Below are 24,098 nucleotides of genomic sequence, written 5' to 3'. Positions count from 1 at the left end.
ATTATAAAGAGACATTGATTAAGTGAGTGGGCAAAACTGTGGCAGATGGATTTCAACGCAGGTAAGTGTGAGGTCATCCATTTTGGACCAAAAAAGGATCGATCGGAGTATTTTTTTTTAAATGGTGAAAAGCTCGGAACAGTGAAGGTCCAAAGAGATTTAGGGGTCCATGTACACAGATCATTAACATGTCAGGTACAAAAATAATCAAAAAGGCTAATGGAATGTTAGCTTTTATAACTAGAGGGCTGGAATATAAAAGGGAGAAAGTTTTGCTACAGCTATACAAAGCCACATCTGGAGTACTGTGTACAGTTCTGGGCACCGCACCTTAGAAAGGATATTGGCCTTGGAAGGAGTGCAGCTCAGTTTCACCAGAATGTTACCAGGGCTCCAAGGGTTAGATTATGAGGTGAAATTACATAAACTAGGCTTGTATCCCCTGGAGTTTAGAAGGTTAAGGGGTGATTTGATTGAGATTTTTTAGGAGTTTGAAAGAAATTTATAGGGTAAATGGAGAAACTTTTTCCACTGGTGGGGAAGTCTAGGACAAAAGGGACATAACCTTAAAATCAGAGCCAGGCCATTCAGGAGAGAAGTTAGGAAACACTTCTTCACACAAAGGGTGGCAGAAGTGTGGAACTCTCTCCCACAAAGAGCAGTAGATGCTAGCTCAATTAATAATTTTAAACCTGAGATCAATAGATTTTTGCTAGCCAAGGATAAGGGATTTGGAGCCAAGGCACGTGGATGAAGTTAGGATACAGATCAGCCATGATCGCATTGAGGCGTAACAGGCTCAAGGGACTGAATGGCCTGTTCCTATGTCCCTATGATAAAGACTACTTCCACCTTCGCAAGATCGCCCATATCGGCCCCTGCCTCAGCTCATCTACTGCTGAAACCCTCATCCATGCCGTTGTTACCTCCAGACTCGACTATTCCAATACTCTCCTTGCTGGCCTCCCATCTTCCACCCTGCTGCCCGTATCCTATCCCGAACCAAATCTTGTTCATCCATCATCCCTGTGCTTGCTGACCTACATTTGAGGCAATGGAGGACTGCAAGCCAATGTAAAATTCTCATCTTCGTGTTCAAGTCCCTTCATGGCCTCACCCCACCCTATCTTTTTCCAGCCCTAAAACCATCCAAGAGCTCTGCGATCCTCCAACTTTAGCCTCTTGTGCATCCCGAAATCCCTTTGCAATCAGCCACTAGAGGCTGTGCCTTCAGCCGTCTAGGCCCAAAGCTCTGGAATTCCAGACCTCTTCATATCCCTCTTCTTTGTTCAGACCCTCCTTAAAAACCACCTCTTTGAGCTGTTAGTCACTCCTCCCATTATCTCCTTCTTTGGCTTGACGTCGTTTTTTGCTTGATTACACTTCCGTGAAAGGCACTTGGGATGTTAAAAGGCGCTATATAAATGCCAGTTACCATAAGAGATAGGAGCAGGAGTAGGCCATTCGGCCCCTCGAGCCTGCTCCGCTATTTAGTGAGATCATGGCTGATCTGATTTTTTACCTCAACTCCACTTTCCCGCCCTTTCCCCATATCCTTTGACTCCCTTGCTGATCAAAAATTGGTCTAACTCAGCCTTGAATGTATTCAATGACTCGGCCTCCACAGCTTTTTGGGGTGAAGAATTCCAAAGATTCACGACCCTCTGGGAGAAGAAATTCCTCCTCAGTTCCGTCTTAAACGGGCGACCCCTTATTCTGAGACTCTGCCCCCTCGTTTTAGATTCGTCCATGAGGGATAACATCCTCTCAGCATCTACCCTATCGAGTCCCCTCATAATCTTGTATGTTTCAATAAGATCTCCTCTCATTCTTCTAAACTCCAATGAGTATAGACCCAATCTGTTCAATCTTTCCTCATAAGACAACCCTTCCATACCTGGAATCAACCTAGTGAACCTTCTCTGAACTGCCTCCAATTCAAGTGTGTCCTTCCTTAAATAAGGGCACCAGAACTCTATGCAGTACTCCAGGTGTGGTCTAACCAGCACCCTATACGGTTGTAGCATGACTTCCCTGCTTTTATACTCCAAGCCCCCAGAAATAAAGGCCAATATTCCATTTGCCTTCCGGATTACCTGCTGCACCTGTATGTTGACTTTGTGTTTCATGTATGAGGACACCCAGATCCCCCTGTACCACTGCATTTTGTAGTATTTCTCGATTCAAATAATATTTTGCTTTTTTATTTTTCCTCCCAAAGTGGATGACTTCACATTTTCCCACATTATATTCCATCTGCCAAATTTTTGCCCATTCGCTTAACCTGTCAATATCCCTTTGCAGACACTTTGTGTCCTCATCGCAACTTGCTTTTCTACCTATCTTTGCATCATCAGCAAATTTGGCCACAAGACACTGTTCCTTCATCCAAGTCATTGATATATATTGTAAATAGTTGAGGCCCCAGCACTGAGCCCTGCAGCAACCCACTAGTTACAGATTGCCATTTTGAAAATGACCCTTTCATCCCGGCTCTTTGTTTTCTGTTAGCTGGCCAATCCTCTATCCATGCCAGTATATTACCCCCAATACCATGAGCTCCTATCTTGTGCAGTAATCTTTTATGTGGCACCTTATCAAATGCCTTTTGGAAATCCAAATATACTGCATCCATTAGTTCCCCTTTATCCACCCTGCCTGTTACTTCCTCAAAGAACTCGAATAAATTTGTCAGACATGATTTCCCCTTCACAAAACCATGCTGACTCTCCTTGATTGTATTATGAGTCTCCAAATGTCATGCTACTACTTCCTTAATAATGGATTCTAGCATTTTCCCAATGACAGATGTTAGGCTAACTGGTCTATAGTTACCTGCTTTCTGTCTCACTCTTTCTTGAATAGGGGTGTTATGTTTGCGGTTTTTCAATCCGCTGGGACCTTTCCAGAATCTAGTGAATTCTGGAAGATTACAACCAATGCATCCACTATCTCTGTAGCCACTTCCTTTAAGACCCTCGGATGCAAGCCATCAGGTCCAGGGGACTTGTCAGCCTTTAGACCCATTAGTTTACCTAGTACTTTTTCTCTAGTGAGAGTGATTGTTTTTAGTTCCTCCCTCCCCTTTGCCCCTTAATTTTCTACTATTATTGGTATGTTATTAGTGTCTTCTACTGTGAAGACAGATACAAAATATCTGTTCAATTCCTCTGCCATTTCCTTGTTTTCCATTATTATTTCCCCAGTCTCATCCTCTAAGGGACCAATGTCTACTTTAGCTACCCTCTTCCTTTTTATATACTTGTAGAAGCTTTTACTGTCAGTTTTTATATTTCTTGCTGGTTTACTCTCAATTTATTTTCTCCCTCTATTATTCTTTTAGTCATCCTTTGCTGGTTTTCAAAATTTTCCCAGTTATTGTTGTATATTGTGCGTTAAAACAGTAATGTGCTGTGCCACTGAATGGTACAATGTCTGTTGCCCCATCAATACCCATTCTCAGCTAGATCACCAAGGGGAGAGACGGCTCTTCCTGAACTGGAGAGAAGGAAAATCGACAGTTGGATCATGTGGTTCTCTCACACCTAAGGCGGCAATCAAGAGCAATATTGGCAGAGTGCTGAGATCAGGACACTTACTAGCCCTCATATCTGGAAGTCATAAGTAACATGGTTCAGAAGGAAAATGTGCAAAACATGGGATGTAAATTTGAAATGATTCTGTGCATGGTACATGCTAACAATATTTTATTAATGTGAGCGAGGATTGTTCTGATAGAAACCTTTTGTCAGCACAGAGCACAAAAGCCCTTAGATAATTACTAAACTGAGTACTTTGCACATGTTGCAAGTACTGACCTAGAAGACTGTTTCAGTTCTTCAGAAGTATCATCAACTACGTCACTCTGTTTCGCCTCATAGGACATGGATCGATTCAGCTTGCAAGCAACTAAAGCCTTGGCCATGGACTCTTCTCCATGTTGCCAGAAGAACATGGCCATCTTCTGCCTCTTCATTAGTACAGCCCACACTAGCAGCTCATTGAAAGGATAGGGAAAACGCTTGGTCTCCGGGTCATCGATGTCCACAATTTCATCTTTGGTTCTCTTTTTCTTCCCCTGATCAACAGAGGATTCAGGCTGAAAGAACAGAAATACAGTCAGCATTTCATTCAGCTGCTAATTACCAGCTGGAACAGAATAAGTCAATATCAGCAACTTGTTCTGTGGTGCAAAATCAAATTTGTTTCTAAATTACCATGGATATTTTTAAAAATAGTGTATGGTTTACAAGCTCAATCAAATTCTTGCAAAGCCTCAAAAGATTCCCAACAAGGAAAAATATTTCAATTGGGCAAGCATGAGTTCATTGGTTGCAGGACTGAAAGCACAAGTACACAGATTATAGACAGCAGAATCCTAAAGCTCTTTAATTTCAATAAAACCAAATGGCTGTGCCTGTAAATTGCAAAAGCTCTCTTCAGGAGGAGACTGAAAACATCAACTTGAAATTAAAAAAAATTAAAATGTTTATATAAATTGTAAATAGTCGCTCCCTCCCTAGAAATCTGAATATCCAGAGTGATAGAACAGCTCAGCTGGGGCCTTGGTATCCTTTTTATAGGCCTGTGCTTGAGATCACACTTTAATCCAACAAGTAGTACTTACACCCCACAAACTACCTGCTGCATTTGAAAGCTATTTGCTTGTGCATTGTTCTACAGTGCCCAGTACCTTGGGTTTATAAGGCTGTGCAGTCTTAATGAAGTGATTGTGTCGAGTCTTCTCTTTTTTGTCTGCTCGGTTAGTCAGCGACTCCTGGTGTTTGCGCAGCTGAGGTATACTACTTGAAGAATGCCGTCCAGACCTCTGGATTAAAAAGGTAAAAAAAAAGGTTGTTCAAGGGAGAACGTTCTTGACAGTCCCATGCTCAATAAAATGGTAAAAGTACCAGCGATGCTCCTTGAGCCTGTTCAACCATTCTCAGATCATAGGTGATCTGTATCTCAGCTCCACTTACCTGCTTCTGATCTATATCCCTTGATAACCTTGTTTGACATCAGTAGAGAACCTTGGACTATAGGCCAGATGGTGTGTGTTAGGACATTAAGCTGTGCACAGGTATGCTTCCAGGCCTGGAGAACCAGCTACCAGTGATAGTGGGGACTATGCAGACAACATTCCATGCTGGGCCTTGGCCAATGTTCTGATCACTCACCAGCAGGTAACTTGGCTGCTGTAAGTGTAGAGCTGCCAATTGCCCACCACCCTGCCGCACCCACCCGCCCCCGCAAACCACCTGAGCTGGTCTTACTGCTTTGCTAGACTGTCTCACATGCAAATTGTGTTCATGTGTCTGCTGGCTTCTGCTCGTTGATGTTCTATCCCACACATAACAGAACCATCCTAGAAGGTCCTTTGGAAAAAAAGACTTTGCTTTCCTTTTTTTCTATGTTCAAGTTTCTTCCACCTCTGATGATCTTATTCATAAGATTTTTATTGATAGTCTCTCTCCCAAGGCATTGCACACAGGGAATCAAATCAAGACCAAGTGTAGTCTTCAGGTTACATGCGGTTAATTGGACTAAATAATTGGACCAGGGCACACAGAAACAATTCAGACCATTTTAAGGTCATACATTGTCTTTATTTTTATATTTCCTTTATAAATTCCTATATTTATAATGGAAGCTGCCTTTGTAAGCTTGTTATACTGTAATGACATGCTCCCTCCAGTGGTAGGGCTGCAGTGAATGAAACAAATTAATTCCTGGGATATGGGCATTGCTGGCATTTATTGCCCATCCCTAGTTGCCCTATGATACAATTACATGACTTGCTAGTCCACTTCAAAGGGCAGGTACGAGTCAACCACATTGGTGTGGGACTGGAGTCACATATAGACCAGACTGGGTAAAGACGGCAAACTTCCTTCCCTAAAAGACATTAAGTGAACCAGTTGGGTTTTTACGACACTACAACAGCTTCACGGTCACTTTTTACTGAAACTGGCTTTTTATTTCCAGAACTTTTTTTTTTAAAAACTGAATTAATTAATTAATTGCTGCCAGAGGCAGTAGTAGAGGCGGGTACAATTTTGTTTTTTAAAAAGCATTTGGACAGTTACATGGGTAAGATGGGTATAGAGGGATATGGGCCAAGTGCAGGCAACTGGGACTAGCTTAGTGGTATAAACTGGGCGACATGGACATGTTGGGCCGAAGGGCCTGTTTCCACGTTGTAAACTTCTATGATTCTATGATTCTAAAATTGCCACGCTGGGATCTGAAGTCTCATTATTCGATCAGGCCTCTGGATTGCTAGTCAGTAACATAACCACTATACTACCGTGCTCCAGGTAACTACAAGGAGAACTGTAAGCAACTTCAGGGGATCAGGGGGGAAACTCTCCAGTGGCAGGAGTCATACCTAGCACAAAGGAAGATGGTAGTGGTTGTTGGAGGCCAATCATCTCAGCCCCAGGACATTGCTGCAGGAGTTCCTCTGGGCAGTGTCCGAGGCCCAACCATCTTCAGCTGCTTCATCAATGACCTTCCCTCCATCATAAGGTCAGAAATGGGGATGTTCGCTGCTGATTGCACAGTATTCAGTTCCATTCGCAACCCCTCAGATAATGAAGCAGTCCATGCCCGTGTGCAGCAAGACCTGGGCAACATCCAGGCTTGGGCTGATACGTGGCAAGAAATATTCGTGCCACACAAGTGCCAGGCAATGATCATCTCCAACAAGTGAGAGTCTAACCACCTCCCCTTGACATTCAATGGCATTACCATTGCCGAATCCCCCACCATCAACATCCTGTGGGTCACCATTGACCAGAAACTTAATTGGACCAGCCACATAAATAATGTGGCTACAAGAGCAGGTCAGAGGCTGGGTACCTCAGGCGAGTGGCTCACCTCCTGACTCCTCAAAGCATTTTCTTACATGGCACAAGTCAGGAGTGTGATGGAATACTCTCCACTTGCCTGGATGAGTGCAGCTCCAGCAACATTCAAAAAGCTTGACACCATCCAGGACAAAGCAGCCCACTTGATTGGCAACCCATCCACCACCCTAAACATTCACTCCCTTCACCACCGACGCACTGTGGCTACAATGTGTACCATCCACAGGATGCACTGCAGCAACTCGCCAAGGCTTCTTCGACAGCACCTCCCAAACCCGCGACCTCTATCACCTAGAAGGACAAGGGCAGCAGGCACATGGGAACAACACCACCTGCACGTTCCCCTCCAAGTCACACACCATCCCGACTTGGAAATATATCGCCGTTCCTTCATCGTCACTGGGTCAAAATCCTGAAACTCCCTTCCTAGCAGCACTGTGGGAGAACCTTCACCACATGGACTGCAGCAGTTCAAGAAGGCGGCTCACCACCACCTTCTCGAGGGCAATTAGGGATGGGCAATAAATGCTGGCCTTGCCAGCAATGCCCACATCCCATGAATGAATTTTTAAAAAAAGGATACAGAAAGGCAAGCAGACTGGGCAGATGGATGTCAGATGACATTTAATGCAGAGAGATGTGAGGTGATACATTTTGGGAGGAAGAATGAAGAAATCACATATACATTAAATGATAACATTTTTTTTAAATGAGCAGAAGGACTCAAGAGTTCAGAGTTCAGAGACAGAGTCAGTGAGGGCATAAATTAAAGATCACCAAAACAGCAAAAGGGAGAAGTTAGGAGAATATATTTTTTTAAAAGCACACAGAAGGTTGTTAGGACATAAAATGCCTAAACAGAAACAATGCTGGAAGCATAATACATGATATTTAAAAGGGAAATATATAAATATTTGAAAAATAATTAAAAGGGCATGGGGAAAGGGGAGGGAATGAGACCAAGGGGATAAACTCTATGAAAGGTGACTAAACAGACCCCCTCTGTGCTGTGAAATATTATGATTCTCTGTTTTGCATACACAAGCATCTATTGATAGAGCTTTGTTTTGATGTTAAACATACTTAAATTACTGCCGTCTTACCTAAAGTGTAAATTATTAGGTGCCTATCCATAGGACTGGACACTACATTAAACCAAGTCCTGATTTACTTCTTAAAGAGATACAGCTCCTAATACTGGTCACTACGGAGGTGAAATTCCAGTATTTGCTAACTTTAATGAAATAGAAGCCACGAGTCTATGGTGGTACAACACCACCTTGACCGGGTGTCCACTGTTTGCTAATATTAAGACAGGTATTTTAACCCGTAGAAGATGCATGGAGTAACTGAGGGGAACTTGCTTGGCAATCTTCCCCTCCTCTATCCCTGTAGAGAACCAGTTTCCATTAATTACTTCAGCCCCAATGCGAAGGCTGAGGGCAGAAACTTTGCATGGGGAATCGGAGGCAATAACTTGTATCTTACTACGCTGCAGCACAGAACACGCCAACTTTACATTTTGCTTTAAAAAGGGTCCTTAAAGCTTTTTAAATTTTAAATGACAACACCACCCTCCTCTCACCCCAATCCATCATTTCTCTTTCATAACCTTGTAGCTTAGCTAACTACATTTCTTATACTTGTAGTGAGAGAGTCTAGAAAAAAGAAGATACCCTATTGTTTCCATGGAGATTGTTGTAGATGATTCTGAAACGCTTCCTTGTATATGTACATCGATAAGTTCCACCCATAAGGTATTCGATAACGAGACCCACGTCAATCAAAGTAATTTTATAATCTGGAGGAAGGTTCCCCTAAGGAGAAAAGAAAAGTAATTTTAATATCATTTATTCCCTCAGCAGGAATGAAGTTCCATCTCAGTGAAATTGAAGTAATGGGCTGTGGCCAGCGTGTCCCTATTATGCATCCCACGGGGACTGGACTTAAGGGTGCAAGGATGAGTTTTATGTAAAATAACGATTCCCTGACAAAGCCCAGCAGCAGTTTAAAATGCCTAAGATGGGAAGAAATTAAAAAAACAAACCAATGCAGCAACCGTTTACAGCCTCTTTAAGGCAGTTCAGGGAGCCAAAGTCAATCTTGAATAGCTTCAATTCAGAAGAATATCGGATAATTTCAGCTAACAAAAGCCAGTTCCCTTAGAGGCAGCCATTATTGGTTTTAGATGAAAGTGGTCTTGGCATTCTCAATCAGGTCTCTGTCAAAGTGCATCTACAGTGCAAAATTCGCATGAAGTGAGGAAGATATGAGATTCCACTGGTTTAAGGCAAGTTAGAGATGCTGAACTATGCTATACCCAACAACCACCTTACTGCCATCAACTGATGTAGAAGTAGATAAACCTTTTATTTATTTTAAAATATTCATCAAACCTTTGCCGCGGTTGTCTTTCCAACATTTTTAATGTGCTATTAATAGTAATTTTACTTTACCTGTATTTTGCATGGGAGTATGTTTGTTTAAATGATGCATGCTGATGGGCCTATTAAGGAAACTAAAGGAGTTGCTAAGACAGACACCATAACAGCTGAACTGTCAGTTACAGATATGATCACTGAAATCATTTTGCTCTGACAAGTAAAATTCTGCAATGTTACCAAGTATCTATTATTGTTCAACTCCTCCAATGTGACCAATGGACAACTCACAAAGATAGAGGAATAGAGTTACTCTAAATATCTTTTTAAATGCTCTTGTACAAATTGTACAACGTGTTCAACAATAACCTCTACACAAACCAGGACGCTCCTGCACTCAACCTTTTTCAACTTCTGCCTCAACAGCAAGACCCCTCACACGGCCGTTTCAGTACAAATTCTAATTTGAACTCACTGTGGTTTACAATGATCTTTGCAACAATCTATGATAATTACGCAATGTACATATTTAAAAACTGCCTTAAAGGTCGGTCAGAGATCACAGCGCGTGACCATGCTCGAAGATAAGCAGGAGAAAAATTACCTGTTTAACATCTCTTACTAGATGAAGTAGTGTTGGATTAGTTAGTCCTTGTTTCTGCAATGAAAGAGCACAAAAACAAAATGAATGTAGTATTTTTAAACACCAAAAGGAGGGAAGGAAGGGCAGGGAGAGCAAGTATTTATATAACGCCTTTCATGTCTACAGGATGCCGTAAAGTGCTTCACAGTCAATGAATTACTTTTGAAGTGTGGTCACTTGTGTATGAAAACTATAAAAGTGCATCCATAATAAGTTTGTACTAAGTGGCCCTAATCTTCTTCACACTAGGAGAGTATGGATCAAGGTCCAGCTACAAAAAAAAACAAACAAAATATACTTAATATTAACCAATAATTTAAACAATCCCTTAATTTGGTATGGTCAGTAGTAAAATTACCAGTTTGTGATTCTGCAAATAATTTGCCAAATATTTATACAAAATCTGAAATCCCACAATATTATTCTCCATAATCATTCCTTTTGAGCATGTCAGATAAATATTGCTGCACTTGGGACTTCAAAACATAAACCATTCCTCACACTTACTGTGTTATACAGCTCTTCAAGCCTAGGGATTGTGAGGAACTTGTGCATGCTAACTCCATTCTCAATCAGAAGTTTCACAAATTCCACTCGGTCCATGACAAGAGCATCCAACATTGCTTGCTCCAATGATCCAACCTGCAACATTTAATAAAAATCAGCAAAGGAAGTCTGGCTTGCTGCACTGAATAGCCTTAATGCCAGAGCGTCAGAGTTAGGCTGAATGTTTACAATTGTTTTTAAATGGGACAGCAATTTTAAACTTTAGGAGGAAAAAATATATAATTATGAGGTTAGAATTTCACAGGTCATAATCTATAGAATGCCCTTGTTATCTTTACAAAGAGACAGAGAAAATACATTTAAAAATAAAATAAAGTAATAAATCAATCAACTTGAAGAAATATTAATTTTGCTCCTGTGCTGTAAGTAGCCCTTATCCTTAAAAGTTTCCGAGAATGTCAATGTTCACATACCAACCACTGCTGCCCATAAACAAACGCATGGTTCTTGGCAATGTCCACTCTGTCCCAGGCAAGAGTCAAGATCAACTGATCAAACGCAGATGAATTGGTACCTGAATTTAAAGAATTATAGCTTCAGTGAGACACATTAACTAACAATGCTACTTGGAGCAGAGTGTGGAAAAGATACAATATATTATTGCATGCTGTACATGCCAGAGCTAGTCAGGACTACTTCACAGCTTTCTCATTCCAGATACAATTACATAAGCTGGTTAGCTTTTGACTGTTGCTGCAGTCACACTAAGGCCAGAGGGTGAAGTGGGAAAAAAGTAACGTAGGGTTAGTTTCATCTTGAATTCTCCGCCGGCCTTTCTTACACACCAGACAAAATAATAACTCCAGTAAGATCAATTCTTAAGTCTTTCATTCCTACCACAAACTGTTAAAATGATCTTTTTACTCATATCACCACTCTAGCTCTGAGCCATCACATAGATAGCTTTTGGCTGCACAAAGTTATTTTCTCTTATTCCTGTGTATGCACCTGTCCGGTCTCATTCGGGACCTGGATTTTCCTGCGACTTCCCAAAATCAGAAGTGTAGTACTCAACAATGCAGCTAGGAAAATAGGATTCAGGTTCCTGGCCAAATCACCCAACTTCAAACCTCTACAACTCTCTTCTGCCCTGCTGTACTGCAAAACACAACCTATTTTGGCCTTTATTCATTATTTAAAATTTAAGTTAATGTGGAATTAAAATAGAAACAATTCCGTCACAGTGGAATTCTAAGTTTGCAAGCTACATGGCTCAACGTCGCTGTGGTTTATAACCATCTCATGTTCATACATCGATTGCTCTTACTGAAGGGTACAGCACAACCTGCTTTATTTCATGACTACCACAATATCTTGTTCTCACACACGGCCCACTCCTTCCATCCCCCTCACCGTTTTTGGAATTTATTTCCTTCCATTTATTTTCATACAAGTGACAAAGTGCATAATCCAGACCTCATTAAACTCAAATTCAAACTGGCAGAAGGCAAATTTAGGACATATCGCAAAGTTCTTCCTCACACCAAGAGTGATCAACACTTTCATTATCCAACCTGGAATCTGTTCAAAGCAAAAACCTTGGAATCATTTACAGGATAATTGATTCCAGTGATGGAGAATAGGGACAGGTGGGGGAGGTAAAAAGAAACAAGGTTTTTTTGGATGGAGAAAATTGAATGACCTTCCCCATCCATATCTAGTGAACTTTTTTTAAAAAAAACTCTTAATTTACAGTATACTGGGTGTCACCTAAAAAATACTGGGAGAAACTGGTCAAACACAAGAACTTGTGAACAAAAAGCTATCAGGGTTAGCCTGTATATATGGAAATGCTTCAGCAACAAACCCCCCTTCCCTCATCCTATTACCCCAGTTTCTACAGCCCAAACTAAGCCAAATGTCAAACTCAATCTAATTACATCCGTACATGGTCATGTTTTCCTGTACCAGGGTTCACTCGTGTTGTCTATACATTTTAATTCAGAAATAAAGATAAAAGAGTTTTTTCATATTGCTGGTAGAAAGCATGAACCTACAGAGATGAGTACTTTGGTAGCAGTCACTGACCAAAAGCATTAGTGGACAGCCACTCAGCATCTCACACCTTCCACCTATGGTTCTTCAACCAACAAACAGTTCCACCAAGGCACCCAAAATTAAACAAAAGACAGACCTCAAACTTGAGACTTAAACATCCCCTTGCTGGAATTATTTCATCAATAAATACATTGATTCACCAATGTGAGATAGAGCAAAACTGAGCTTTCAGAACAGTAAATTGAGGTGAAGAATGGTTACCAAGGAAGCTGTTCAAGCCCGGAATACTTACCCTTTAGCAGTGCAGTTAGAATGGCCACATCTATATCTTGATGTTCCTCCGCCCCAATGTGGTATACAGTGATCTGAAATCATATACAATAGTTTGATTAAAATCCTGACTTTGTGCTTCACTCCTGGAGTCTGTTACTATCCTCCTCACTGTTTACTACATTACTGAGTTTGGCGTCATCTGCAAACTTTGAAATAGCCCTGTATACCCAAGTCCAGGTCATTAATATATATGAAAAAGAGCAATGGTCCCAACAAAGATACCTGGGGGACACCACTGCACACTTCCCTCCAGTCTGAGAAACAATCGTTCACCATTACTCTCTGCTTTCTGTCTCTCAGCCAAAGTTGTATCCATGCAGCCACTGCCCCCTTTAATCCCATGGGCTTTAATTTTGTCAAGTCTATTATGTGGTACTTTATCAAACAGCTTTTGAAAGTCCAAATATATACATAACATCAAATGCACTACCCTCATCAACCCTCCCCATTACTTCAAAGAACTCAATCAAGATAGTCAAACACGATTTACCTTTAACTTTAAGTGCCAGCTTTCATTTATTAAACCATATTTTCCAAATGCCAATTAATTTTGTCCTGATTATTGTCTCAAAGTTTCCTCACCACTGACGTTAAGCTGACTGGCCTGTAATTGCTGGGTTTATCCCTCTCCACTTTTTTTTGAATAGGGGTGTAACATTTGCAATCCTCCAGTCCTCTGACACCGCTCCCATATCTAAGGAGGTTTGGAAGATTGTGGACAGAGCCTCCGCAATTTCCATCCTTACTTCCCTCAGCAACCCAGGATGCATCCCATCTGGATCAGGTGACTTTTCTACTTTGAGCGCTGCCAACCTTTTAAGTACCTCCTCTTTATCTATTTTTATCCTATCCAATATCACTACTACCTCCTCGTTTACTGTAAGGAATCTTACAACATCAGGTTATAGTCCAACAATTTTATTTTAAAATCACAAGCTTTCGGAGATTATCCCCTTCGTCAGGTGACATTGGCAGCATCCTCTTCTCTAGTGAAGACAGATGCAAAGTATTAATTTAGTATCTCAGCCATGCTCTCTGCCTCCACAAGATCATCTCTTTTTTGGTCCCTAATTTGCCCTGCCCTTCCTTTGACTGCCCTTTTACTATTTATATATTTATAAAAGACTTTTTCGGGTTCCCTTTTATGTTACCCACTAATCTATTCTCATACACCCTCTTTGTCCCTCTTATTTCCTTTCTCAGTTCTCCTCTATACTTTTTGTATTTAGCTTTGCTCCCTATTGAATTATGAACCTGACATTTATCATAAGCCTCCTTTTACTGTTTCACTTTAATCTCTATATCTTTAGTCATGCAGGGAGTTCTAGCTTTGGATGTCCTTCCTTTCCCCTTTGTGGGAATTTGTCTAGTCTGTGCTGTCTTTCAAATGAGCTGTTAATGCTGACGCCCTGTCAGTCTTCTCAGATGTACATTAAAAAATCCCACGGCATTTTTCTAAGAGTAGGGGAGTTCTCCCAGTGTCCTGGCCAATATTTATCCCTCAAACAACATCTTATTGCAATTTGTGGAACCTTGCTGTGCGCAAATTGTCTGCCACGTTTGCTACATTACAACAGTAACTACACTTCAAAAGTACTTCGTTGGCAACGAAAGGTGCTATATAATTGCAAGTTCTTTCTTACACTCCACTGCGACCTTGAAAACATAGCCTCGTTTCTCTCCCATTTCACAGAATAGATGTTTCTACTACATCACTATACACTACTAGGTTTCTCTGGACCTCCTGCGTAGCTCCATGACACACTAAATTGGGTGCAGTGACTAATGATGCTAACCAATGTGCTATAAATCTAAGGAGTCTGGACAGGCCAGGAGTCAAAGGGCTGACTGGTGGCAGATGGAGTTCAACATAATTAAGTATAAAGTCACAAGAATCGTCAGAAAGAGTGAGTGAGAATGTGGATTGCATATTAAGTGGCAATGTGCTTGAGGTATTACAGCAGGAGAGAACTCTGAGGGTTTTGAGGACAGATCATGAAAACCACTGAGTGTTCCCAAGCAGCGAAGAAAGCAGTTAAAATGTTGGGATGCATAACTAGGGATGTGATCGATAAGCTACATTGGGTTATGCTGAGGTTCTGCCTGGCCTTGGTATGGCTGCATCTGGAGTAGTGTGTTTAGTTTTGCTCTCCATAGTACAGGAAGGATGTAGAATTATTGGAGGAAGTCCAGAAAAGGGCTAAGATGCTCACTCCTGAGTTATAAGCAAAGATTGTTTATCCTAGAACTTAGCTTTCTAGAGAAGGATGGAGTGCAGGATTTGAGAACTAGTGGACACAGTTTAAAGTTAAGGGTGTCAAAAAAAATAGGAAATTTATGTTTTTTTAAAAAAAATAAGAGGGTGATAGACTATGGAACAAATTACCAATGGTGGCAGTGGAACAAATAGCTAAGGCAAATTTTAAGGAAGGACAGGAAAGGAAATACATGTCTAGTCATTTCAGAATCACTGAGTGATTTGGATGGGGAGGCTAGATGTATCAATGATTTTTTCCAGCACAAAACTCTGCTTTGCTACTATGTACTCTGCCCTAGCAAAGTATCCTGAGCACTCCTACACCACCAGTGTCAGCTTTCCCCATCTCAAACACCTAAAATGTTTAAGGTTTGAGTAAGACAATCACCAAATATGCATGAAACAGTGAGCTTTCACTCAAACTCATTCCAGTTAGGATCAGAGAGTGGAGATATTCCATCCTATTAGTATGGGTTGGATTCAAACCCAGATGTGAGAAATAAAAGATACAGTGAGGTAACTCTCAACCATCCGGCCCATCACAGCACATTTTTGTGACACAACTTACAAGTTCTCTAGCCTTCATACATTCCAACAGAGTCTGGAATAGATGGTGTGCCTCACTTTGGCTGAAGTTGAAAGTCTTTTTGATTGTTGTGAGGATTTCCAATTCCAACCCATCTGGAAGTATTCTAGAGGGGAACCAAACACAAATCCCATTAGCCATAGAAGTCAGCTAAGCACATTCAATCAGTTTTTGAACCAACAAAAATTCTTCAAAAAAGTTACACAAGACAGAATTTCAAAAAGTCAGTCTTGCTATTGAGAAAAATGGAATCTTGTCCCATTTGGTTATATGGCAAATTTCCACTTCCACTTGTGTTAAATGCTCTTAGTCTGGCTGGTCTATAACTCACTAGTCTTTTACTTTACATGTTTATAAAATCCATTACTATTTCCCTTTGCTTCCTGTCAATATATCTTCATACCCTTTTTAACTTGAGCAATTTGGGCTTTTTTCACTAGAAGTGGCCTGAGAGTGGTTTTCAAGATTATGAAGGATTGTAATAGGGTAAATAGTGATAGATTCTTTCTACTGGTCAGTGAGATGTTAACAAGAGGGCACAAATTTAAGAATCACAAAAAAAGGGGAGTTTAGAAAGAAATTCTTTACAGCATTAGAATTCAGAATTATTTGCCACAATCTGTCACTGAAGCAGAGTACATCAATTTTTTTTTGAAAGGGCAATAGATAGACACCTGGAAATGAGTATTGAAGGGTATGGAGAGCACGCAGGAGAGTGGGACTAGAATAGGTGGCCTACCTACAGAAAAATACTAACACAGACTTGTGACAAGTGACCTATTTTTGCGCTGTAACATTCTATGAAGCTGTTAAGCATTACAATAATTTCTAAGCTTCAGTTTTACAATTTGAGGCATTTTATGAAGGGGATCCATACTTTAAATAGGCAAATCACTTCAAGACTAGTTAATGTGCAAGGACACTACATTCATTTTTCCATATTGTCTGATGCAACAGCAAATGTGCTAATTTTGCTTAGGCATAGATTACAGCTAAGCGTTTATTTTTCTTCGAGGAGGAAAGTTAAATCAGTTTCTTACCCTTCTGCCTCAGTCTGCTTGTGCACATAGGCCAGTAGGTCTGCAGCTCGACCAGTTCCTTCACATACCACAACAGGCACTGGGGGGCTCTCGAGCAAGTATTCCAGCACAGTGGGGATCACATTAGGGCCACCTTCAAATATTAAAGCAACTACTGGTACACCTTGGCCAATTCCTGTAAAAGCAAAGCAAAAATTAACAAAGCAACATTGTTTTTACTGTAAACTTAGAGGGGAAAGGGGAAATAAAAGTATTTTCACTACAAAATACTAATTATATGATGCCAAAAGGGGTAAATATCTCTGATCTTTTTGCATTTCTGGTATTAATCCCCCTCACAGATCTATAATTTTAGGTTTTCCCTTCACATCGGGTAGGTGCCCTGATGAAGTCGGCCACAAGTACAAAGAATAACTTCATTAAGAATTCTCAAAGTCTGCATCCAGGAGCTGCCTGGAAAAGTCAGTACCAGTTGGATGTTGCTGGGCAAAAGACAGCACATGTACAAAGCACGAGACTTGTACCATTTTGATATTGAATAGATTGTTTGGGCTGGGGTGGAAGCAAAGGGCAAATAGCTTACATCACCTCAATGGAATTTGCATAAATAGAAGCAAATAGGCTACTTGATACATCTGTAATAAAAATCCCTGAAATTGAGCTTGAACAACTTTATTTAAATAGTATAATTTTTAACTGCCTGTCAGCACATGAACGAGAGATCACTCAACCCATTGAACCTGTTCCTTCCAACATATCATGTACAATCTGCACAGTTGAGGGCGCTTCCCATATTTAAAATTCGGAGGAGGTATAAATCTATAGGTAAGAATTCCAAGAACTTCAAACTTAAGTTTCTTCCTCAACACAAAAGGCAACTGAACAAACCTCCAGGATATTAATCTATAACTACAACAACTATCAAAATATATCATCCAGCATCTGCCATTCCTTGGCCTAGAAACGTCTGTAGAACTCACTTGCGTGAATCTTCTGAAGATTGATATGTTTTTCTAGTTCTCTCCGAAGCTTGACTTCAGCACCATATTTCCCAACTGTTCCATCATCCACCAGAATGAAATGGGAATGCAAACTGTTTAGAACATTCAGCTTACTCAGAGGGTTCAACAAAGTCTGGTATGGGGCAATAACCTGCAAATCAAGAGAGAGTCACTGGGTTAAATTGAAAAAACAGTATTTAAAAAAAAACTTAAAATTCAACAATGTAGAACTCAAAATGAAACGTAATATTCTTACATCTCTTCCAATAAGGTCATTCCTATTTTCAATAACACCCCAAGGGGCAACTCCAATTGTGCAAATCTTCTGAGATGAGCGTGAAATATGTTCTTTCAGTGCATCACCAACATGTTTCACAACACCTAGTAAGGAAGAACAAATATCTTCATCCCTGTTTAAACCATAGCAGAATGAGAGGTCAATCCCCTTACACAATGAAACACAGATCAAAATCAAAAGGACACTTTACTCATCCTTAAAGATGATAGCAACCGTAAAACCTATTCACACTGATCAGCTTCAATTTTTTTGCTCTGAATTTTTATTTGAGGTGTTTCATGACATCATATGAAGCAGCAACCAAACAAAACTGCTGAGTCCAGCAGCACCAAAGGGCTGAATCAACATATAGTTTAAACATTTGCTGAAATGCCTCAGGGGTAGCAACTTATGATAGTCAGGCTTCTTTGGAAAGGTTGGGGGGCGGGGGGGGGACTCAGTAACTTCTGACCTCCTAGTTTCACTCTCCACAATACACACAATTACCAGTACTGCCAATCTCCAAAAATAAGAGCCTTGAAATGGGTAAAGAGTGAGCTGGAAAGGTTATGAAGATCCTCCTCTGGCTTAGTGAGTTTATCCGACGAGGCTGAGTCTCAACACTGACCAGAGTCTGGTTCCGTCCCATGTGGTGCTTGTAGCTAAACTCAGTCGCGATGCAGGAAAGCTGCTATAATTAGCCGCAGTCCCTCAGATTAGGAAGGAGAAAACCATAGTTCTTGTTTCTAATCACCATTAATTACCCCTGCTGCAAGTGTGTATGTGATCAATGGCTGAGGATTGGATTAGGCTTGGTTGTAATGCTCCCATAAGAACACAAGAAACAAGAGCAGGAAGGAGCAGGCCATATGGCCCCTCAAGCCTGCTCCACCATTCAATAAAATCATGGCTGATTGTCTACCTCAACTCCACATTCCCGCCCTATCCCCATAACCCTTGATTCCCTTAATGACCAAAAATCTATCGATCTCAGTCTTGAATATACTTAATGACAGAACATCAACAGCCCTCTGGGGTAGAGAACAAAGTTTCACAATCCTCTGAGTGAAAAATTTTTTCCTCATCTCGGTCCTAAACGGCCGACCCCTTATCTTGAGACTATGACCCCAAGTTCTAGACTCTCCAGCCAGGGGAAACACCCTCTCAGCACCTACCCTGTCAAGCCCCCTCAGAATTTTATATGTTTCAATGAGATCACCTCTCAGTCTTCTAAACTCCAGAGAATATAAGCCCATTCTACTCAATCTCTCCTCATAGGGCAACCCTCTCATCCCAGGAATCAATCTAGTGAACTTTCCCAAGGTTGAATGCCGTTAAAGCTCAATGAATAATGGCCCCTTGAACAAACTATTGGAGAGTGAGTCCAGCATGTAGAACTATGCTTTAGCAAACAATCAACATTTTCAGGTGAGATGGCAACATAAAAATGATGAGCATTACCGGTGAAGAAACACACTCGGGGATATGTTGTTTCGCTATGTTAATACATTGGATTATTTTTGGCATCATGCAACTGAAGTAACAAATCTGTTCCAATGTCCCAGCATGTTTCACCATGCAGTGGTAGAATGAAGCTACACATCCAGAAATCTTGGAAGGGAGTTCCTATTCTTACTATACCAGAGGTGGGTACATTGGACAGACTGAGTGTTGACTCTCAGTACAACAGAAAAAAAACCTAAGTTAGTCCCAGGCTGATCTGGTTCACCTAGTTTCTAGTTACAGAAAAAACGTAACAAGAGTGAACCAGCTCTCAACGTGTTCAGTGGGAATCTCATGCAGGACATTGCAATCTCCTGCTCTCCCGGCTGAGGATCATGGACTTGTGTGTGAAGACTTTGCTGGTTATTCCCAGCACCTCTCTTGCTCTCTTTCACTGGAGAGTGAACACATTAACACTGCCTGACCACCCTCAGCAACCCATGTGCCACTTTTAGCCATGTTTATATGTTTGAATAGAATGGACACATCAGGTATATCGCTTGTAATTATAAATCATTCATCTAGGACATCCAAATTTGACAATTCTGATGAGAAAAAGTTAGTTAAAATATATCTTTAAAAAATTTCCAATTAGTTAAATTACTGGGTTCAAACGCAGCTTTTTATATTATCAAGATTAGTGGTACTCTTAAAAAATGATTTAAGAATACAAGCACCACAAATTTTATTGGTGATGTTACAAATAGATCATAATGCTCTCACTTTTCAGGTGCTCTTCTATTCAAATGCATGGATCAGTGACAGGTATCGGACAGGCAGAGAATTCGGCAGAAAGTCATTGCTGGTCAATGGGTTAGTCAGGATTTGACCACTTGGTCAACACTCTTTACATTACCTGCATTCACTCCTCCAGTTAGAATCCAGGCTCCAGTGGTCACTGCTGCTTTGATTAAGCCTTTTCCAACAACCTGCTTAATGCGTGGGTGAAGTTCAAAGTTCTGCATTCCTCCATGTACAGAGATGACTAGTTTAGGCAGCTCCATCTGCCACTCTTTCAGCATAAGTCTTAAAACAGCTTCGGGTTTCGTGTCATAGGATAGTCGCGCATACTACACCATTTCAACACAAAAGGATATAGATAAGTTAGTTCCAAATGGAGAAAATCATTTCCATTCATATCACAAATTTAAACAAACCAACTTTCCCTCCACACACCTTGGATGCAAAAAGGATTCGCACATCGGTTTCCCTACCTTCTCACATGGCCAGCCTTAACCTACATGCCAGTCACTGCATTTCAAAGTAATTCATTGTATGTGAAGCCCTTTGAGAAATGTGATGAGGCACTATATAAATGCAAGACTTTTTCTTTCAGACTGTCATGGGGGAAGGTCATCTGCAGAGATGGAGCACTTTCCCAACAAGAGGGATTCAGGGAAACAAAACCAGGTGAGTTGCCTTAGGTCACTGTCAGGCACCTCCCAGCAGCTGGTAACAGAGTTACACTTGCAACGGTCTCCATGGCATCTACCCACACCTTAAGCCAAGATATACGTGTAGCACTGGAGGGTGTGAAAATAAAAATGAAATTTGAAGAGAAAAAATAAATAATATAATAGATCCCATTACTTTTGGTCAGAATTTCAGATTGCCTCAACATCAGGTTTGGTGCATACTACAGAAAAGAAAACATTTCAAACTCGCAATTACTTTCTGCTTCTCTTCCTGAAAACATAAAAATGAACCTGTACAATACTTTCCTAGTCAAAGCACTCAGATTCGAACATGTTTGTTTCTCTCCAAAGTGGGCAATTTAATTAAAATAGTCACAAAACACAGCACTCTATGAAAAATTCCTACCTTTTTTCTAGAAATTTTTATTACAAAATGATTTGTAAATGTGTTTCTCTGGGCAGAAAATGAAGCAGTATAGTAGGGTGCATCTATTAATGTCATTCTGAGTTGGCTAATCAAAAGTGATCATATCATGGGTCAGAACCAACTCCCTTTGATTGGGCAATAGAACATTTAATTAATGCTGTGTGGCCTTTCATTTTACAGGGCATTAAAAAATATAATTTTTACACGTCCAATAATTCAGGAACATGTGTACTAGGTACTGTCTAGTTTCAAAGTAACGTTTAGACTACAGGAACCACATTAGGTAGTTCATTAATACATCCAAAATTAACTCTTGTACAGAAGGACATGACATTTTAACAAGTGTGCAAGAAACAGATCTCAAATTCTACAAACCTTAGCCCTGTAAGAATGCGACCCTCCCTGAAAGTTAATAACTCCATAAGCATCTGTTGGACTCTCGTTAGTGTGTTTCTCCACCGACCATTCTTCTTTCTCCAGGTTTTCAGACTCACCCAGTTTCACGTCGGAATATTTCATTGCCAGGCTCGCAGTGAAGCCAAGATGCTGCCGGACCAAACGCCCACAGCAACACCTGTCAGGAGGTAGCAGATTGGGAATCATGGCTTGGCAAGTGCAGCATATAGGTATGTACATGGAATAACACAAATATGGCATTAGAATGTTCTGGGGGGAAAAAGAAAGAGAATTTGTATTTGTTTTAAGGCCAAAATGTGGAAAATGAAGTCCATTTTAAACAGCTAATCATATTTAATATGACCAACTGTAATTTCATTATGAAACAACTATCTCCTACAGAAAATCACAGCTTAAAACTGATCTACAATTTCCAGTTCTTTTCCACCTGCACCTATGAGTACTAGCATATGTAGCTTTGATTTTAAATGCAGGTAATCTAATCAAGGGGAAAGACAAAATCCAGCAGGTAGACTGGAGACAATACAGTCCTGCCCTAATTTATTCAGTGGCCTTTTAGATGACACCTTTCTGTCTGCTCACTGTGATTGCCTTGGCAACGGGCAGTAATCACCAGGCTTTGTTCTGTGATCTTAAAATGCAAAGGATTCGAAATTGTCTTTTCCACACCGCCTGAGGAAGGGGAAAGCCCCCGAAAGCTTGTGGGATTAAAAATAAAATCGTTGGACTATAACTTGGTGTTGTAAAATTGTTTACAATCCCTAATTTATTAGTTACAAACTTTGCAAAATTCTGGCATGTAAGGGACCCTGTATTAAAACTATAAACGGTTTAAGTCATGACTATGTACCAAACTCTGTGTGCTCACCATCACCACCCACTCCCAATGGCACAGTTTCACTGATGTCAAGGGTTTTAAATTTCAGCCACACTCATTTGCTCAAATTACAAAATTATCTTGAAGAATATGCATCTGAGAACAGTAAGTATTTTGGCCACAAAAACATGATTTTGATATGGGCAAAAATAAAATGATAGCAAGGTTTGCTGATACCAAATTAGAGTGCAGGACAAACTGTGAGGAAGAATTCAGATCATCATAGACAGGTCAATGGGCAGACAGATGGCAGGTGCAGTTCAATGCAGTGTAATGTGAGGTAATACATCTTGGGCAAAGAACAGTGAAAGTATAGCATTAATGGTAATATTTTTTAAACAGACAGGAACGATAGTGAAATCGAGGAGCGCACATATATAAATCTTTAAATAGGTGGGAGTAGAGAGACAAAAGGCCACAAAATATGAATAAGATTGTGGTATAGACACTGAAGACGTTGTTTAGGACACAGCTGAAGTGCGACAGAGTTTTGAGCGTGCCATTACATGACATTAGAGTCATAGAAAACGTATAGTAAAAATTCACTGGAATGAGGGGTTGTGGTTATATAAAAAAAGGTTCAAAAAGTTAGGATATCTTTCAGTGGAGCAGAGAAGGTTAAGGGGAGATCGAAGAGATTTTCAAAATTATGAAATATCTTGAGAAAAAAGAATTATTTCCACTGGCTGAAGAATCAGTAACAAGAGGGCATAGACTCTGAACTAGAATCACTATAAGGGGTAAGTTAAAATGATTTTTTTCCACCAAGGGTTATTAGTACATGGAAATTCTTGGCTATTGAGGCAGAGACTGTCATCTAAAAGGGAAAAAGTATTTGAAAAAGGAAAAATATAAAAAGATACAGGGAAAATGCAGGGAAATGGAATTAGAATAGATAGCTCCAATTGGAGAGCTAGCACCAGTACAGAAGCAATAAGCTTCATTGGCATTCTTCTATGCTATAATTTCTATTGATTCTATCATTGCTCTGAAAGTAATCAACAGCTGTGTGCTAAGCAGCAAGTTTGATTTGGAATCTTGCTGATACTTTGTTCATGTGAACTGAACGTTCCTGCAGTCTTGCCATTTGGCTAACTGCCAGAACCTGAAGCAGCATACATTTGCCAAATACTACATTATGGGTTATTTGCTGGAATTGAATTGTGCTAAACAGGTTATTAAACCTGTACTCTTCCAGTTGTAAAGTGCTAATGGCTTGCCTGAAGGCAAGGTGCCGTTCCATTTAATTACAATTTCGGTGGGGTGAAGAGGGGTCACTTTACCAAGTACAGCATTAAACAGAAACTACAGCAAATACTTGGCTTTTGCAAGTGCCAGTACAGAACACACACATCATACAAAGATACTTGGGACCTTGTTGTTTAATCATACCATAGTGACACACTCAGCAGAACACTCCAGCATGAAGCAGCAGTCACTCACTTTGGATAAATGCACATTCTAACAAATCAGTAGCTTTTAAATTCTCAAGAATATACTGGCAGTG

At 40.5% G+C, this 24,098-nt stretch overlaps 1 protein-coding gene across 2 annotated transcripts in view; it reads right to left on the bottom strand.

The window, feature by feature from the left end:
* Nucleotides 1-24,098, bottom strand: part of trpm7 (transient receptor potential cation channel, subfamily M, member 7) — a 146,499-nt gene that overhangs the window by 54,624 nt on the left and 67,777 nt on the right. For both annotated transcript variants that reach the window (XM_067971209.1, XM_067971210.1), the window contains 13 exons: nucleotides 21,673-21,871; nucleotides 20,312-20,525; nucleotides 17,932-18,056; nucleotides 17,655-17,826; nucleotides 16,675-16,849; nucleotides 15,617-15,740; nucleotides 12,751-12,823; nucleotides 10,874-10,974; nucleotides 10,401-10,535; nucleotides 9,855-9,908; nucleotides 8,546-8,686; nucleotides 4,694-4,828; nucleotides 3,819-4,099 (listed from right to left, as the gene is read on the bottom strand). In XM_067971209.1, coding sequence (XP_067827310.1) covers nucleotides 3,819-4,099; nucleotides 4,694-4,828; nucleotides 8,546-8,686; nucleotides 9,855-9,908; nucleotides 10,401-10,535; nucleotides 10,874-10,974; nucleotides 12,751-12,823; nucleotides 15,617-15,740; nucleotides 16,675-16,849; nucleotides 17,655-17,826; nucleotides 17,932-18,056; nucleotides 20,312-20,525; nucleotides 21,673-21,871 — 1,929 coding nt within the window. The remainder of the gene's footprint in view (nucleotides 1-3,818; nucleotides 4,100-4,693; nucleotides 4,829-8,545; nucleotides 8,687-9,854; nucleotides 9,909-10,400; nucleotides 10,536-10,873; nucleotides 10,975-12,750; nucleotides 12,824-15,616; nucleotides 15,741-16,674; nucleotides 16,850-17,654; nucleotides 17,827-17,931; nucleotides 18,057-20,311; nucleotides 20,526-21,672; nucleotides 21,872-24,098) is intronic.

Source organism: Heptranchias perlo, chromosome 34, assembly GCF_035084215.1.
Source record: "Heptranchias perlo isolate sHepPer1 chromosome 34, sHepPer1.hap1, whole genome shotgun sequence".
NCBI lineage: Eukaryota > Metazoa > Chordata > Chondrichthyes > Hexanchiformes > Hexanchidae > Heptranchias > Heptranchias perlo.
The sequence above is the reverse complement of the archived record's forward strand: the minus strand, read 5'-3'. Positions and strand labels throughout refer to the sequence as shown.